This window comes from Anoplolepis gracilipes, chromosome 12, assembly GCF_047496725.1.
Source record: "Anoplolepis gracilipes chromosome 12, ASM4749672v1, whole genome shotgun sequence".
In the NCBI taxonomy this organism is placed as follows: domain Eukaryota; kingdom Metazoa; phylum Arthropoda; class Insecta; order Hymenoptera; family Formicidae; genus Anoplolepis; species Anoplolepis gracilipes.
This window is the reverse complement of record NC_132981.1, coordinates 1539760-1555088: the sequence shown is the minus strand read 5'-3', so window position 1 is coordinate 1555088 and position 15329 is coordinate 1539760. Positions and strand designations below refer to the sequence as shown.

Genomic DNA, 15329 nt, shown 5'->3' with positions numbered 1-15329 from the left:
AAAAAGTATTCCTTATGTAGAAATTATAATTCGAGCATCAATATTTGCTCAAACCTACAGTCAAGTAGAAGATAAAACTAAAGCGTATGGCCGGATAAGGTAGGCAAATCTGTCCCCGCCCGTATCAGGTCCAAATTGTTGTCATAAGTTGACATCAATGTAATATAAAATTATGTTAAACGTTTACTTCAAAGTAACATTTTTGTAAGAGTTATGGAGGAGGGAAACAAATAAAAAAAGTAGTTTTTCTTGAAAATGACTCAGCCAATTTTCATGAAAAAATATATGTTATGGAGATCAATGAAACAATTGTTTAAAAAAATTAAAAAGTTTTTCCGACAAAAAAAATTGGTAAAAAAAATTTTTGTCAGAAGCCCACAAAGTGAGAAAACAATTTTCATTTTGTTCAGATCGTAGTTGTCTATATGTAAAAATTATCAAACTCACAGAAACTTGAAAATAATGGTGGGCTTTCGACAGTAGAGATTTCAAGCTTTAAAACTGTTAAATTTAAATTTTGTTCATTTTTAACGAATTACAACTGGTAGAATTTTATCTATTTTTTAAGAAAACTAAAATGACCTTCTAAATGTTATACGCAGTATATTACAAAATGCGTGAGTATTTAGACATAAAAAATGATAATGTAGCAAATAAAGTCTACTCGCGTAAAAATATTACATAACAGGTTTGTCTTGACTTATTTTTCACTTTTTAGTTTTAGTCACTCAAAGGAAACCACGAAGTACAAATGAAGAAGGCACAATCAGTAGTTGAGTGAATTTCACGAGAAAAACAAATATCTCTTTTCTAATTACTTAAGAAATTTTAACTTTTCACTCAAATACAACTTGCAAATTCGAAAAAATTTGTCAAAAGCAAAAATAACGCCTTATTAAAAGATTTCATTCGAGCTCACGATTGTATTTGATGTGAAAATTTCAATTATCTATAGAATAAGAAGCTGACAGAGTACTCATGATTGATATGTGAATGGCGCGTTAAACTTAAAGGGAAAGATATAAGCACACGTGTTTGAAAAAAGAAGGATTATCTCACGAGTGATAAAAAGGAAAACGCACCTTCGCGATGCGCAAGTTCTGGTTGACAATCTTGTTCCTGGGATACGTGTGGAATGGAGTTTTGTCATCGGGTATTCTCGAGACGATCCATAATTTTTTCTCAGGCTTTCCACCATCACCAAAAATACAGGAGCTTGAGGACGGAATACCCGATTACACTTTGCCCCCTGTCGACTTTCTGGTAATCGGAGCCGGCGCGGCTGGATCCGTAGTCGCGAATCGTCTAACCGAGAATCCCAACTGGAAAGTGCTGGTACTCGAGGAGGGCGACGACGAGATCTTCTTCACGGATGTCCCCTTTTTCGCACCATTACTTTCTACGACGGATTACGTTCGCGTGTACAAAAGTGAGCCACGACCACAGGACACGAGTGGCCATGGAGGATATTGTCTGTCGATGGTCGATGGCCGTTGCAACTTAGCATCCGGTAAGGCAGTCGGCGGTAGCACGGTAGTGAACTTCATGATTTATTCGAGAGGATCGACCGCTGACTACGATGCCTGGGCGGCGTTGGATAATCCAGGCTGGAGTTACAAGGAAGTACTGCCCTATTTCATCAAGTCCGAGAGATGCAAGCTGATCGATAAAGACGCAAGGTACGTGTCTTTAGATCAGAAATTATACAATTATTCCATTCTTCCTCCTGTGGAAAGCTTTAGTGACATTTCGTATATAACTTCTATTGTACAAAATTTTTTAGCAGAAATATTATTTTTCTTTCTTATTTCATTTTTTCTTCGTCTTATCTTTTTTTCTTTTAATCTCTTCATCGTTTCATCTTTTCAACTCTTTTTTTTCTTTTATTTCTCTCTTCATCTTTCCTTCTTCTGTTTTCTTCATCACTTCTTTCTCGTTAGATACCACGGATTCAACGGATATCTGGATGTCACGAATTTTCCTTATGCTACTCCGTTGAAGGAACGTTGGTTGAAAGCCGGTCAGGAGCTTGGTTATAATTTAGTAGATTATAACAGTGACAGACTCGTAGGCTTCTCGGCCGTACAAGCAACTCTGCGAAATGGGCACAGAGTTAGCGCCAGTAAAGCCTTCCTCAGGCCGATCCGTGAACGAGCAAACTTCTATTTATCCAAATTTTCGACGGTGACGAAAATTGTCATTAATCCAACAACAAAAAGAGCCGTAGGCGTCGAATTTATTAAAAATCATAAAACGTACTTTGTCTCTGCTTCTAAAGAGATCATACTCTCTGCAGGTATATATTTACGATATCGTTATAGAATCAAAAATAATGTGATTTTACCATCTACATAGAGTAAATTCCCTTGACAAATTTAATATAATATTTAATAGAAGTTATTTTATTATATATAAATCACGTCTTATTTGTATGTAAATATATACTTTCTTTTATTTGACAGGTGCTCTTAATTCGCCTAAGTTATTGATGCTATCCGGGATAGGTCCAAAGGATCACTTGAGTTCGTTAGGCATTCGTGTAATCGAGGATCTTCCAGTGGGATTTAATTTACAAGATCACGTGATCATGTCAGCTTTAACGTTCCTAGTCAACGAGAGTGTGACTATTGTCGGACAACGTCTAGTTTCCAATCCAGTTAGTTTCGTGGACTATCTGATACACGGTAAAGGTCCTTGGACGTTACCTGTAGGAGTCGAAGGAATAGCTTTCATTAACACTAAGGCTAATTCAAGAAACAGCGAACGATATGGTAAGCATTTTGTAGTGATTATTTTTAGAAATTTATACGACAAAATGTAAAATTTATGGCTAAAAAATTGCTAGAATTTGTTTTCTTTGGAGTCTCTTGTTATTTAAAATTGTTTTGAAACTTTCGTTTGAGACTCAAACAAAAAATATAAAAATTATATTATTTTATAAAATTAAACTGTTCCAATGTAACTTTAATCACTGTCAATCATCACATCTACAAAACGTATTCTAACAAGACAAAATTATTGACAGAAGATAACACTCCTGATATCGAGCTACTGTTGGGTATAAGCTCACTATCCGCCGAAACTTCTGGACTATATCGCGATTTGTTAGGATTAACAGAGGATTTTAAGAAAGAGGTTTTCAGCGATTACGAGGGTCTTGACTCGTTCTCGATCGGACCTGTACTTCTGCGACCGAAAAGTCGCGGCAGACTTACTTTAAGAAGCACCGATCTTTTGGATTCACCGATCATCGACATAAATTATTACGCTGACGAGGACGATGTAAACACGATGGTGCGAGGTATAAAAATGGTAAAAACCCCTATATATTAACATACAATGTAAATTTATTTTAATCTAAATAATCAAATATTTGGAAATCACATAACCAATGTAAAGAAAAAAATGTTTTAAACAAAATTGATTGATTTTGAGAGATAAAAAAAATTTATGGCCAAGAATTTTAACTTAAAGTCATTCATTACTTTTAAATTCATGTAAAGATTAATCTAGTTTTTTTTTAATATAAAACTATCATTACTTTTCATTGTTTTATAAATATAAAATTAATAAAAATATAAATCAATTTTTCTCATTATTTTGTAAATAAAAGAATTAAGGTTAGATTATTGAAAAATGAATATTTTACGAGATATTTTGTAGTATATATTTTATAAAATTATAAATATACTTATTATTAATTAATTAATTACAAATTAAAGTATCAATGTTGTAAACTAATTAATTTTTAACCTTCTTACCTTTGTAACTTTTTACAACGAACATTGTGAAAAATTGATTTATATAATACATATATGTGTACTTGACATATATAATACATATATAATAAAATATATAATATAATATATATTTTTATAATGTATAAAATACAATATATAAATATAATTAATAACTATTCGGCCAACTAACGAGCAAATTTAATTATGTGTTCACAAAATAATAATATTTACTCTTGTTCTAAATTACAACATACTTAAAACGTTTCAGCTGTACGAAGCCTTTCTCGGTACAATCCGAACGCAAATGCAAATACAAACATTCATGTAACGGAAACTACAGTCAGATCTTTGATTTTAAACCCCGCATTAGTACATATAATGGAGCCTTTTGAGCATTCATGAAGGTTTTAACACGAGCAAAATATGACCAAGCTTAATTACAATCTACATTCTATGTCGGTAAAAATATGAGTAAGCTTAATTACAATCTATGTCGGTAAACATGTGATTAGAGTTCTATGAAAATCTCTTGGTCGTGTACCAATCAAAAAATTATAACATTAATTGTTAGAACGTCTCTAGTCTAACGTAAAATTACAATGTTTTGCACCATCGCAAGTTATTAGTAATCAATTATCCTTTCGTTGTTTGAGAGCGGGAAATTACAATTATCCACCAACAATCTATGCGTTTTTAGATGCGTGGAATTGTATGTTTTATAAATATTAAAAATAACGTTGACGTTGCTGTGTGATGTTAAGATCCTAATAATGCTACTTAATTACAATCTTTTTATCCTAAACTTACTTGTATGTCCATTATTATAAAATATCCATCGCCACTTGACTCTATGAGACATCTCACTTCCAACAATATTCAAGCTAAACTGTTCATAATGATCCAGAGGTCGAGGAAAAACCTTTCGTGTATTTAAACAATCTATCGTTATCCCCAGTTATTCTTGTCTTATAAACAAGTTTTTATATGTTTGTCAACTTCTGTAAGATATCATAATAGGCGTCGTTAAGTAATTCGGTATCTTTTTTCAAATTTAAACCGTTCTTTTGTTCCTTGATATGCAACATTTCTGAAATGAGTCTCTTATGAAAATTCGTTTTAAAGTCCAAAATTTTTACGTCTTCTCAGTTAAATGTATGTTTAACTTTCAAGATATGTTCTGAAATTACCGAGTGTTTTTCCGAATTCATTTTTATGTTGTTAATGGTGTTCTTTTATTCTTGTTCGTAATTGTCTTTTTGTCTGTTCCACGTAAGACGCGTTACACTCATTACATTTTATTTTACATATAACATTAGAGTTAGTCATAAAAAGGTTCTTATCTTTCTGTACTCTTATAATTTTATTTAATTTATTTAAACATCCATTAATTCTATCAAATTTAAATACCAATGGTTTAATTTCAATTACATACAACAATCTTTCGCTACAGGAATGGTTAATTGTTTAAAACATTGGATAGACATGAATTACGGTAGAGTATGGGCATTAAAGAAGCTTAATTTTTTAAGCTTGCTCATATTTTGCGCGTGTTAAAACCTCCATGGATGCTCAAAAGGCTCCATTATATGTACTAATGGGTTTAAAAACAAGGATCTGACTGTAGTTTCCGTTACATGAATTTTTGTATTTACATTTGCGTTCGGATTGTACTGAGGAAAACTGAGTACAGCCGAAACGTTTTAAGTATGTTGTAATTTAGAACAGAAATAAATATTATTATTTTGTGAACACATAATTAAATTTGCTCGTTAGTTGGCCGAATAGTTATTAATTATAATTAGATTAGAATACGAGCGGTAACAATTTTATGAATTTATTACAATATATAATATTAAATATATAATAAAATTAGAATTATTTTAAAAAACTCTTTTTTTAAAACACTCAATTTTATCTAAAACATTTTTTTCAATAATTCCTTAATTACAAGATATTACAACTTAAGATTAAACTTAAGATTAAACTAAATCACCATGTATACCATTTCACGTTACACAAAATACTTTTTTTTTATTTAAACGTATATTTAATTACATTATTTGCTAATTAAATTTTATATACATTCTTTTCCAGGCTATTGAAGTAGCCTCCACGAAAGCTTTCAATCGTTATAATGCGACACTACTGCCGGTACCGTTTCCAGGATGTAAGCACGTTGCCTTCAAGAGCGATCCGTACTGGGCCTGCGTCGCCCGTCACGTGTCGACGACTTTATATCATTATTCAGGCACGTGTAAAATGTCCACTCGGAGCAATTCAGGTGTGGTGGACCACAGGTTACGAGTGCACGGGATCAACGGTCTCAGGGTCGTGGATGCCAGTATCATGCCAACTTTAATCGCCGGTCACACGACGGCGCCTGTGTACATGATCGCCGAGAAAGCCAGCGATATGATAAAGGAGGAATGGAAAGATTCGACTCTGTGAATCACACGTATACACGTGTGGTAAAGAAAAAAGTGGAAGTGATAAAATAATTATGAGATAAAATATGTGAAATATATTGTATGTATGTTATCGTGAAAGCACGGAGAGACTGTGATTAAATGAGGATTTCCTTTAAATTCAAAGGAAAACGATAACAAAAGCATTGATCTTTGTTACAAAAATTAATAGAATGTATAAAAAAATGTGAAAAATATATATTAGAATATTATAAAGGAGAAACATTCTATGAAATTTTTCTAGCTCTTAAATGAAGTATTATTATCTTATATAGGTATAAAACATATTTATGTACATATAATTATTATACGTTTCATTTACATATGTATAAGAATGACGTTCTGCACAAATGTGTAATGCTATTCAGTGGCTATATTCTTTAGTTAATAACGAAAAAATAGAATAATATTGTCAAAATGATCTAACAGATTCATTGTCTTCTCAATTTGAAAAGGCATGCTAATTCTCTTTGCTTGCTTATGGTTAAACTGATAATTAAAATATTAAAATTATAGTAGGGAAACGCAGTTTAAATAAATACAACGATACACACACGTATTCAAACTATATATAAAATTGGTCAAAGCTTTACGACACTATGTATTTTAATATTTTAAATTAATAAATTAACGAGCTTAAAGAAAGCGTTGATCGTTAACCATCATATTTTTAACGCACAAAAAATTTCGCGATAAAGATAATAATAGAAAATACTTAGTACGCTTGTCATTCTGTTGCATTTGAAATAAGAACACTGAAAATAAATTAATTTCAACATCAGTAATTAATGTTAAATAATTAAATTAATAAAAAAAAACAAGATTAATTTGAAGCAACATCGAATGAAAACCTTAAATTAAGTAGATATTGTTGTCGCTGAAATGAACAATCCTGCAGTTCTTTCATATAATCATCAGTATAAGCACAGAATAGATAAAATCTTTCTTTAGCGCTGTCAAAAACAGTATTTATCAAACCGTATATTTAACAAATGATCACGTCAATACAGTCTACTTTCGATCTCCATGTCGAAATACAGTCCTTGAAACTTTCAATGATATAATAATGGTAAGTCTCGCAATGCCCGTCCATTTCTAAAATTGCAAAATTTTTTATATATTATTTTCGACATAAATATAATAAAACTTGTATCCAACATGCAAATATATTTTCGTCGAATTTAACTATATACATTTTACATTTTCTAAAAAAATAGTTTTGTCTGAAAAATGTCTTACAAATTTTATTGAAAATTTCGCAAAATTAATAAACTTAATGTTTGAATATCAATAAAAATATATGTAAAACGTCAAATTATCGTATCTAATTATCAAGCACTTGTTAACTTGATTATATTTCTGATAAATGTGAAACAGAAAAATCTGTTAACTATGTGTTAAATTAGCACTTGGACGCTATGAGATAGAAATGTCACAATATAAGAAATTAAAACATAAGAAAAAAATTAGAATTAATTTACTTGAATTTTTGATCTTCGTTCGGTAAACTTTCACCCTCTAAGGTCCGCGTAGCCCGGTCCTTTCTATCCTTTTTGTCTTTTCGCTTTTCACTCAAGAGCTCCTTCTTGGAATGCTTGTCGTGGCTGCCTTCGTCACTAACTGCGTTATAAAAATTAATAATGATATTGTGGGTTCACAGATATTTGGTGAATTAATTTGGTGGAGACAAATATATATATATATATATATATATATATATATATATATATATATATATATATATATATATATATATTTATATATATATATATATATATTTATATGCATATATATATATACATATTATATGTATATTATATATATATACATATTATATGTATTTATATATATATATATATATATATATATATATATATATATTATAAAGATTTTAATAATAAAATATATATTAACTGAGCAAATTATAATCAGTGTAAGCTAAAATATCAAATCAAAAATTCTTAGAATAAGCTTATTTTCTATTTAAAATATTAAAAATCAAGTTTAGTTATGCAAGTGTGGGAAAAGTAGTATAATATAGACAAAAATTATGGATCAATAATGATTGAATGGCCATTGTTTCTAATTATCAAGTACTTGTTAACTTGATTTTATTTCTGGTAAATATGAAACAGAAAGATGTATTAACTATGTGTTAAATTAGCACTTGTATACTATTAAATAGAAATGTCACCATCAAAAAATTAAAAAAAATAGAATTAATTTGGTTTCTTGATTTTCGTCCGGTGAATTTTTACGCTATAAGATCGCGTTAGCGATCCCCTGTCCTTTCTATCCCTTTTGTCCTTTTGCTTTTTAATAAATATTTTTAAGATTTTATATAAAATAGATCATAAATATTTACTATAAATATTCTAGCAAAAATATAAAAAATATTTATAAAATAATTATTATACATATTTATTTTTTAGTTATTATAAATTATCATATTACTTATTATATTACTTATCATATATTATATAAAATATACTATATAAAATATTTCATCTACATATATTTTAAAAATATGTCGAATAAAGATTTTTGTAAAATATGTATATATATTTTAAAATAGTATATTTTCATATAAATTTATAAAAATTTAACATAAATATTGTGTGCCGTCTAAGTAATACACGTTAACAAAATTAAGAATAATTAATATATTGAGTATACAGACTAATTAATTTTTAATATTTTTTAACATTAAGTTTATACATAATTTAAGTAAAAGATGGAACATGTTAATTGAGAGAGAACATTTGCTGATTCTTTGACATTAAAAATATTAAATAATTAAATAATTGTTCTATTCTTTTTCATGACGATGAAAATCATTTTTATCGTATCTCGACATGCAAACGCGCATTATGTAACTTTGTTATTTTCTCCGCTTCGATATAATAGGTGCAAATACCAATTGCACAATTAAGAACCATTTTGTAATTGCTTATGTAGGTCACACAAAACTGGTTTCTTCATACTGGCAATTTTATAGTACACTTTTGGCATTTTCATTACATTTAATTTTATAAGTCTTAGTAAAAAAAAACATAAAATCAATATTTTTAAATATTATATATACATGCATTTTACATTCTAATATAATGTTCTACATATGTTTTCAAAATGTTACCTAATAACATCTACATAAACAACGTCAATTAGGATTGTAAATAAAAGTATTAACGTACGCAAAACAATTTGTGTACGTACATATAAAATATTTTGACATACAAATAATAATGCGACAAATGAATTTTATTTATATATAAACATTTGAAAAGAGGTTATCCTTGAGTCTTTCTTTCACTCAAGTTTAGCGGTCACTCCGGATGAAATCACGGAGGTTCAAGTCGATCTCACGATTAGTAGTTGAGTGAATTTTACGGGATAAACACGTTACCTTTTTTTAACAGACTTTAATTTTTCACACAAGTATAAACTGCATTTTTGACAAATGTTGTCAAAAGCAAAAATAACGCCTTATTAATAACTTTAAAAAATATTTTTTATTTGTTGAATTAAAAAAAGTATACACAAGTTACAGTTTTAGTGATCATCTCTGTAATAATTGTATCACTTAAATTGGTTTGTCTTAAATTACATAATCAAAGGTTTATCAAAGATATAACAAAGATTCAAATAATATAAAAAATATCAAAAATATATTTAGTGTATATATTGCAAATATTGAGCGCATAAAAAAGCATGTAAAAAAAAATGTTGTAACTCTCTTCTAAAATTTTTATAAATTATGTTTTAAAAACAGTGACATAATTGAGTAAACCAACCATGAGTATTATTGCATTATCGACATAATATGATGTAATAAATTCTTTTCAACTCGAATGTTTTCAAACGTTACTTCGAATGCACGAGAAGGATGTAATTTCGTTCGGTTACAGCATTTTAAACCACTGATTAGTATTCAATTTGCATTCTTTCATTTATATTACTTGCGTCACTTGACCGTGATCGTGAAAAGGATGACAACAACTGACGTACTTGATCCTGATGCTATTCAAATTTACACTGCATTAAAAGATACTGCAGTTGCTTGTTGATATAAAAAAAAAAAAAAAATACAATAGTGTGCCACAAGCAACTGAAGATTATGCTGATAGACATTCGATACTTCAAAATCAGGCAGATCCTAAAGTGATATTGAAAAAATTATTGAGCAAACTTATTTTAATTAACAATCAACGATTCTGGGAAAAGATCCCAATTGATCTCATAACCACGTTCGATGTGAAAATTTCAATTATCTGTAAAGTAAGAAGCTGACAAAGTACTCATGATTGAAATGTGAATGGTGTATTAAACTTAAAAGGAAAGATTTGGACACATGTGTTTGAAAAAAGAAGGATTATCTCACGAGTGATAAAAAGGAAAACGCACCTTCGCGATGCGCAAGTTCTGCTTAACAATCTTGTTCCTGGGATACGTGAGTGGAATTTTGTCATCGAGTATCCTCGAGACGATCCATAATTTTTTCTCAGGCTTTCCACCATCACCAAAAATACAAGAACCCGAGAACGGAATACCTGATTACACTTTCCCTTCTGTCGACTTTCTGGTGATCGGTGCCGGCGCGGCCGGATCCGTGGTCGCGAATCGTTTAACCGAAAATTCCAATTGGAAGGTCCTGGTGCTCGAGCAGGGCGACGATGAGATCTTCTTCACGGATATCCCCTTTAGCGCACCATTTCTTTCTACGACGGATTACGTTCGCGTGTACAAAAGTGAGCCGCGACCACAGGACAGAAGTGGCCATGGAGGATATTGCCTGTCGATGGTCGACGGCCGTTGCAACTTAGCATCCGGTAAGGCAGTCGGCGGTAGCTCGGTAGTGAACTTCATGATTTATTCGAGAGGATCGCCCGCTGACTACGATGCCTGGGCGGCGTTGGATAATCCAGGCTGGAGTTACAAAGAAGTACTGCCCTATTTCATCAAGTCCGAGAGATGCAAGCTGATCGATAAAGACGCAAGGTACGTGTCTTTAGATCAGAAATTATACAATTATTCCATTCTTCCTCCTGTGGGAAGCTTTAGTGACATTTTGCATATAACTTCTATTGTACAAAATTTTTTAGCAGAAATATTATTTTTCTTTCTCATTTCGATTTTTCTTCGTCTTATCTTTTTTTCTTTTAATCTCTTCATCGTTTCATCTTTTCAACTCTTTTTTTTCTTTTCTTTCTCTCTTCATCTTTCCTTCTTCTGTTTTCTTCATCACTTCTTTCTCGTTAGATACCACGGATTCAACGGATATCTGGATGTCACGAATTCTCCTTATGCTACTCCATTGAAGGAACGTTGGTTGGAAGCCGGTCAGGAGCTCGGTTATAATTTAGTAGATTATAACAGTGACAGACTCGTAGGCTTCTCGGCCGTACAAGCAACTCTGCGAAATGGGCACAGAGTTAGCGCCAGTAAAGCCTTTCTCAGGCCGATCCGTGAACGAGCAAACTTCTCTTTATCCAAATTTTCGACGGTGACGAAAATTGTCATTAATCCAACGACGAAAAGAGCCGTAGGCGTCGAATTTATTAAAAATAATAAAACGTACTTTGTCTCCGTTTCTAAAGAGATCATACTCTCTGCAGGTATATATTTACGATATCGTTATAGAATCGAGAAATGTGATTTTACCATCTACATTAAGTAAATTCCTTTGACAAATTTAATATAATATATAGTAGAAGTTATTTTATTATATATAAATCAAGTCTTATGTGTACGTTAATATATACTTTCTTTTATTTGACAGGTGCTCTTAATTCGCCTAAGTTATTGATGCTGTCCGGGATAGGTCCAAAGGATCACTTGAGTTTGTTAGGCATTCGTGTAATCGAGGATCTTTCGGTGGGATTTAATTTACAGGATCACGTGAGCATGTCAGCTTTAATGTTTTTAGTCAACGAGAGCGTGACTGTTGTCGGACACCGTCTAGTTTTCAATCCAGTTAGTTTCGTGGACTACCTGGTACACGGTAAAGGTCCTTTGACGATACCTGGAGGCGCCGAAGGATTAGCTTTCATTAACACTAAGGCTAATTCAAGAAACAGAAAACGACATGGTAAGTATTTTATAGTGATTATTTTTAGAAATTTCTACGTCAAAATGTAAAATATATCGATAATAATCGCAGGAGTTTGTCTTCTTTAGAGTATCTTATTACTTAAAGTTGCTTTTAAATTCTGGTTTGAAACTCAAACAAAAAATACAGAAATCACGTTATTTCTTTTAACCTGGATTGTTCTTAATATAACTTTCATCATTGTCAATCATGACATTCACGAAACGTATCTTAACGAAAAGAAATTGTTGACAGAAGATGACCATCCTGACATCGAGCTAGGGTTGGCTGTAAGTTCATTAGCCGCCGATATTTCCAGAATTTATCACAATTTCCTAGGATTAACGGAGGAATTTAGCAAGGAGGTTTACAGCGATTACGATGGCCTTGACTCGTTCACAATCGCACCTATACTTCTGCGACCGAAAAGTCGCGGCAGACTTACATTAAGAAGCACCGATCCGTCGAATTCGCCGATCATCGACATAAATTATTACGCTCACGAGGACGATGTAAACACGATGGTGCGAGGTATAAAAATGGTAAGAACCCCTATATATTAACATACAAGGTAAATTTATTTTAACCTGAATAATTAAATATCTAGAAATGACGTGAAGTGTGAAAAAAAATGTTTGAAACAAAATTGATTGATAAAATTTTGAGAGGTAAAAAAATTGATGACCTTGAATTTTACCTTAAAGTCATTTATTACTTTCAAGTTATTTTTTAAGATCACGTAAAGATCAATCTAGTATTTTAAAAATGTAAAATTATCGTAACGTTTTATTATATTATAAATATTAAATTAATATAAATATAAATCAGTTTTTCTCATTAGTTTGTATATAAAGGAATTAAGGTAAGAATATTGAAAAATGAATATTTTTCGAAATATTTTACAATATATATTTTATAAAATTATAGATATATTTATTAAATAATTACAAATTAAAGTATAAAAAATTGTAAACTATTTAATTTCTAGCCATCTTATCTTTGTAACTTTTTACACCAAACATTACAAAAAATTGATTTATATAAAACATACATAATAAAATGAATAATACAATTTATGTAATATATAAAATATAATCTATATAATTAAATATATAATAAAATTAGAATGATTTTAAGATCTAGATTGAGCTCCTTCCTTGAAACTCAATTTTATCTAAATCATTTTTGTCTACAATTGCATAATTACAAGATATTACAACTAAACTTAAGATTAAACTAAATCACCTTGTATTCCTTTTCACGTTACACAAAATACTTCTTTTTTATTTAAACGTATCTTTAATTAAATTATTTGCTAATTAAATTTTATATACATTATTTTTCAGGCAATCGAAGTAGCCTCCACGAAAGCGTTCCAACGTTACAATACCACTCTGCTATCGGTACCGTTTCCAGGATGCAAGCACGTTGCCTTCAAGAGCGATCCGTACTGGGCCTGCGTCGCCCGTCACGTGTCGACGACTTTATATCATTATTCAGGCACGTGTAAAATGTCCACTCGGAGCAATTCAGGTGTGGTAGACCACAGGTTACGAGTGCACGGGATCAGCGGTCTGAGGGTCGTGGATGCCAGTATCATGCCAACTTTAATCGCCGGTCACACGACGGCGCCTGTGTATATGATCGCCGAGAAAGCCAGCGATATGATAAAGGAGGAATGGAAAGATTCTACTCTGTGAATCACACGTATACACGTGTGAAAAACAAAAATGTGGAAGTGATAAAATAATTATGAGATAAAATATGTGAAATATATTGTATGTATATTATCGTGAAAGCACGGAGAGACTGTGATTAAATGAGGATTTCCTTTAAATTCAAAGGAAAACGATAACAAAAGCATTGATCTTTGTCACAAAAATTTATAGAATTTGTAAGGAAGTGTGAGAAATATATATTAGAATTTTATATTTTAGAGCACAAACATTTTATGGAATTTTTTTACCTTTAAATGCAGTATTATTGTCCTATATCGGTATAAAACATATTTATGTACGTATAACTATTATACGTTTCATTTACATATGTATAAAGTTGACGTTCTGCACAAATGTGTAATGCTAATCAGTGGCTGTATTATTTAGTTAATAACGAAAAAATAGAATAATATTGTCAAAATGATCTAATAGATTCAGTGTCTTCTCAATTTGAAAAGGCATGCTAATTCTCTTTGGTTGCTTATGGTTAAACTGATAATTAAAATATTAAAATTACAGTAGGGAAACGCAGTTTAAATAAATACAACGATACACACACGTATTCAAATTATAGATAAATTTGGTCAAAGCTTTACGACACTATGTATTTTAATACTTTAAATTAATAAATTAACGAGTTTAAAAAAAGCGTTGATCGTTATCCATCATATTTTTAGCGCACAAGGAATTTCGCGATAAAGATAATAATAAAAAATATTTCGTACGCTTGTCATTCTGTTGCATTTGAAATAAGAACACTGAAAATAAATTAATTTCAACATCAGTAATTAATGTCAAATAATTAAAGTAATAAAATAAAACAAGATTAATTTGAGGCAACATTGAATGAAAACCTTAAATAAAGTAGATACTGTTATCGCTGAAATGAACAATCCTGCAGTACTTTCATATAATCATCAGTATAAGCACAGAATAGATAAAATCTTTCTTTAGCGCTATCAAAAATAGTGTTTATCAAACCATATATTTAACAAATGATCACGTCAACAGTCTACTTTCGATTTCCATGTCGAATTGCAGTCCTTCAGACTTTCAATGATATAATGATGGTAAGTCTCGCAATGGCTGTCCATTTCTAAAAATGCAAAATTTTTTATATATTATTTTCGATATAAATATAATAAAACTTGTATCCAACATGCAAATATATTTTCGTCGAATTTAACTATATACATTTTACATTTTCTAAAAAAATAGTTTTGTCTGAAAAATGTCTTACAAATTTTATTGAAAATTTCGCAAATATATGAACTTAATGTTTGAATATCAATAAAAATATATGTAAAACTTCAAATTA

General features: G+C 30.5%; 2 protein-coding genes and 1 long non-coding RNA gene across 5 annotated transcripts; 2 read left to right on the top strand and 1 right to left on the bottom strand.

Annotated features, from left to right (window-relative positions):
• Positions 1 to 652: 652 nt before the first annotated feature.
• On the top strand, positions 653 to 7198 carry LOC140671591 (glucose dehydrogenase [FAD, quinone]-like). 2 transcript variants are annotated; one of them, XM_072903001.1, is made up of 5 exons: positions 653 to 1679; positions 1941 to 2296; positions 2463 to 2771; positions 3029 to 3312; positions 5835 to 7198. In XM_072903001.1, exons 1-5 carry the CDS (start codon positions 1090 to 1092, stop codon positions 6186 to 6188), a joined length of 1893 nt encoding a protein of 630 aa, XP_072759102.1. In that variant the 5' UTR covers positions 653 to 1089; the 3' UTR covers positions 6189 to 7198. The 2 variants fall into 2 exon arrangements, with proteins under 2 accessions (XP_072759102.1, XP_072759100.1); XM_072902999.1 differs by having other exon boundaries at positions 3026 to 3312.
• LOC140671595 (uncharacterized) lies at positions 7163 to 10847 on the bottom strand. Its single transcript, XR_012047772.1, has 3 exons — positions 10756 to 10847; positions 7687 to 7825; positions 7163 to 7300 (listed from the first exon to the last, which is right to left on the bottom strand). It is a non-coding gene; the product is annotated as an uncharacterized lncRNA (long non-coding RNA).
• LOC140671593 (glucose dehydrogenase [FAD, quinone]-like) lies at positions 9949 to 14229 on the top strand. Of its 2 annotated transcripts, none has more exons than XM_072903005.1 (5): positions 9949 to 11203; positions 11465 to 11820; positions 11985 to 12293; positions 12552 to 12835; positions 13640 to 14229. In XM_072903005.1, the coding sequence occupies exons 1-5, from the start codon at positions 10617 to 10619 to the stop codon at positions 13991 to 13993; spliced, it is 1890 nt and encodes a 629-aa protein (XP_072759106.1). In that variant the 5' UTR covers positions 9949 to 10616; the 3' UTR covers positions 13994 to 14229. The 2 variants fall into 2 exon arrangements, with proteins under 2 accessions (XP_072759106.1, XP_072759105.1); XM_072903004.1 differs by having other exon boundaries at positions 12549 to 12835.
• Positions 14230 to 15329: the final 1100 nt, after the last annotated feature.

What these genes read in the sequence shown, in the direction of transcription:
- LOC140671591 (XM_072902999.1), top strand. Translation starts at nt 1,090, where the DNA reads ATGCGCAAGTTCTGGTTGACAATCTTGTTCCTGGGATACGTGTGGAAT. An exon ending in AGAGATCATACTCTCTGCAG is followed by an intron (nt 2,297 to 2,462) that starts GTATATATTTAC and finishes TTTATTTGACAG; the next exon opens with GTGCTCTTAATTCGCCTAAG. An exon ending in AAGAAACAGCGAACGATATG is followed by an intron (nt 2,772 to 3,025) that starts GTAAGCATTTTG and finishes AATTATTGACAG; the next exon opens with AAGATAACACTCCTGATATC.
- LOC140671593 (XM_072903004.1), top strand. Translation starts at nt 10,617, where the DNA reads ATGCGCAAGTTCTGCTTAACAATCTTGTTCCTGGGATACGTGAGTGGA. An exon ending in CTGATCGATAAAGACGCAAG is followed by an intron (nt 11,204 to 11,464) that starts GTACGTGTCTTT and finishes CTTTCTCGTTAG; the next exon opens with ATACCACGGATTCAACGGAT. An exon ending in AAGAAACAGAAAACGACATG is followed by an intron (nt 12,294 to 12,548) that starts GTAAGTATTTTA and finishes AATTGTTGACAG; the next exon opens with AAGATGACCATCCTGACATC.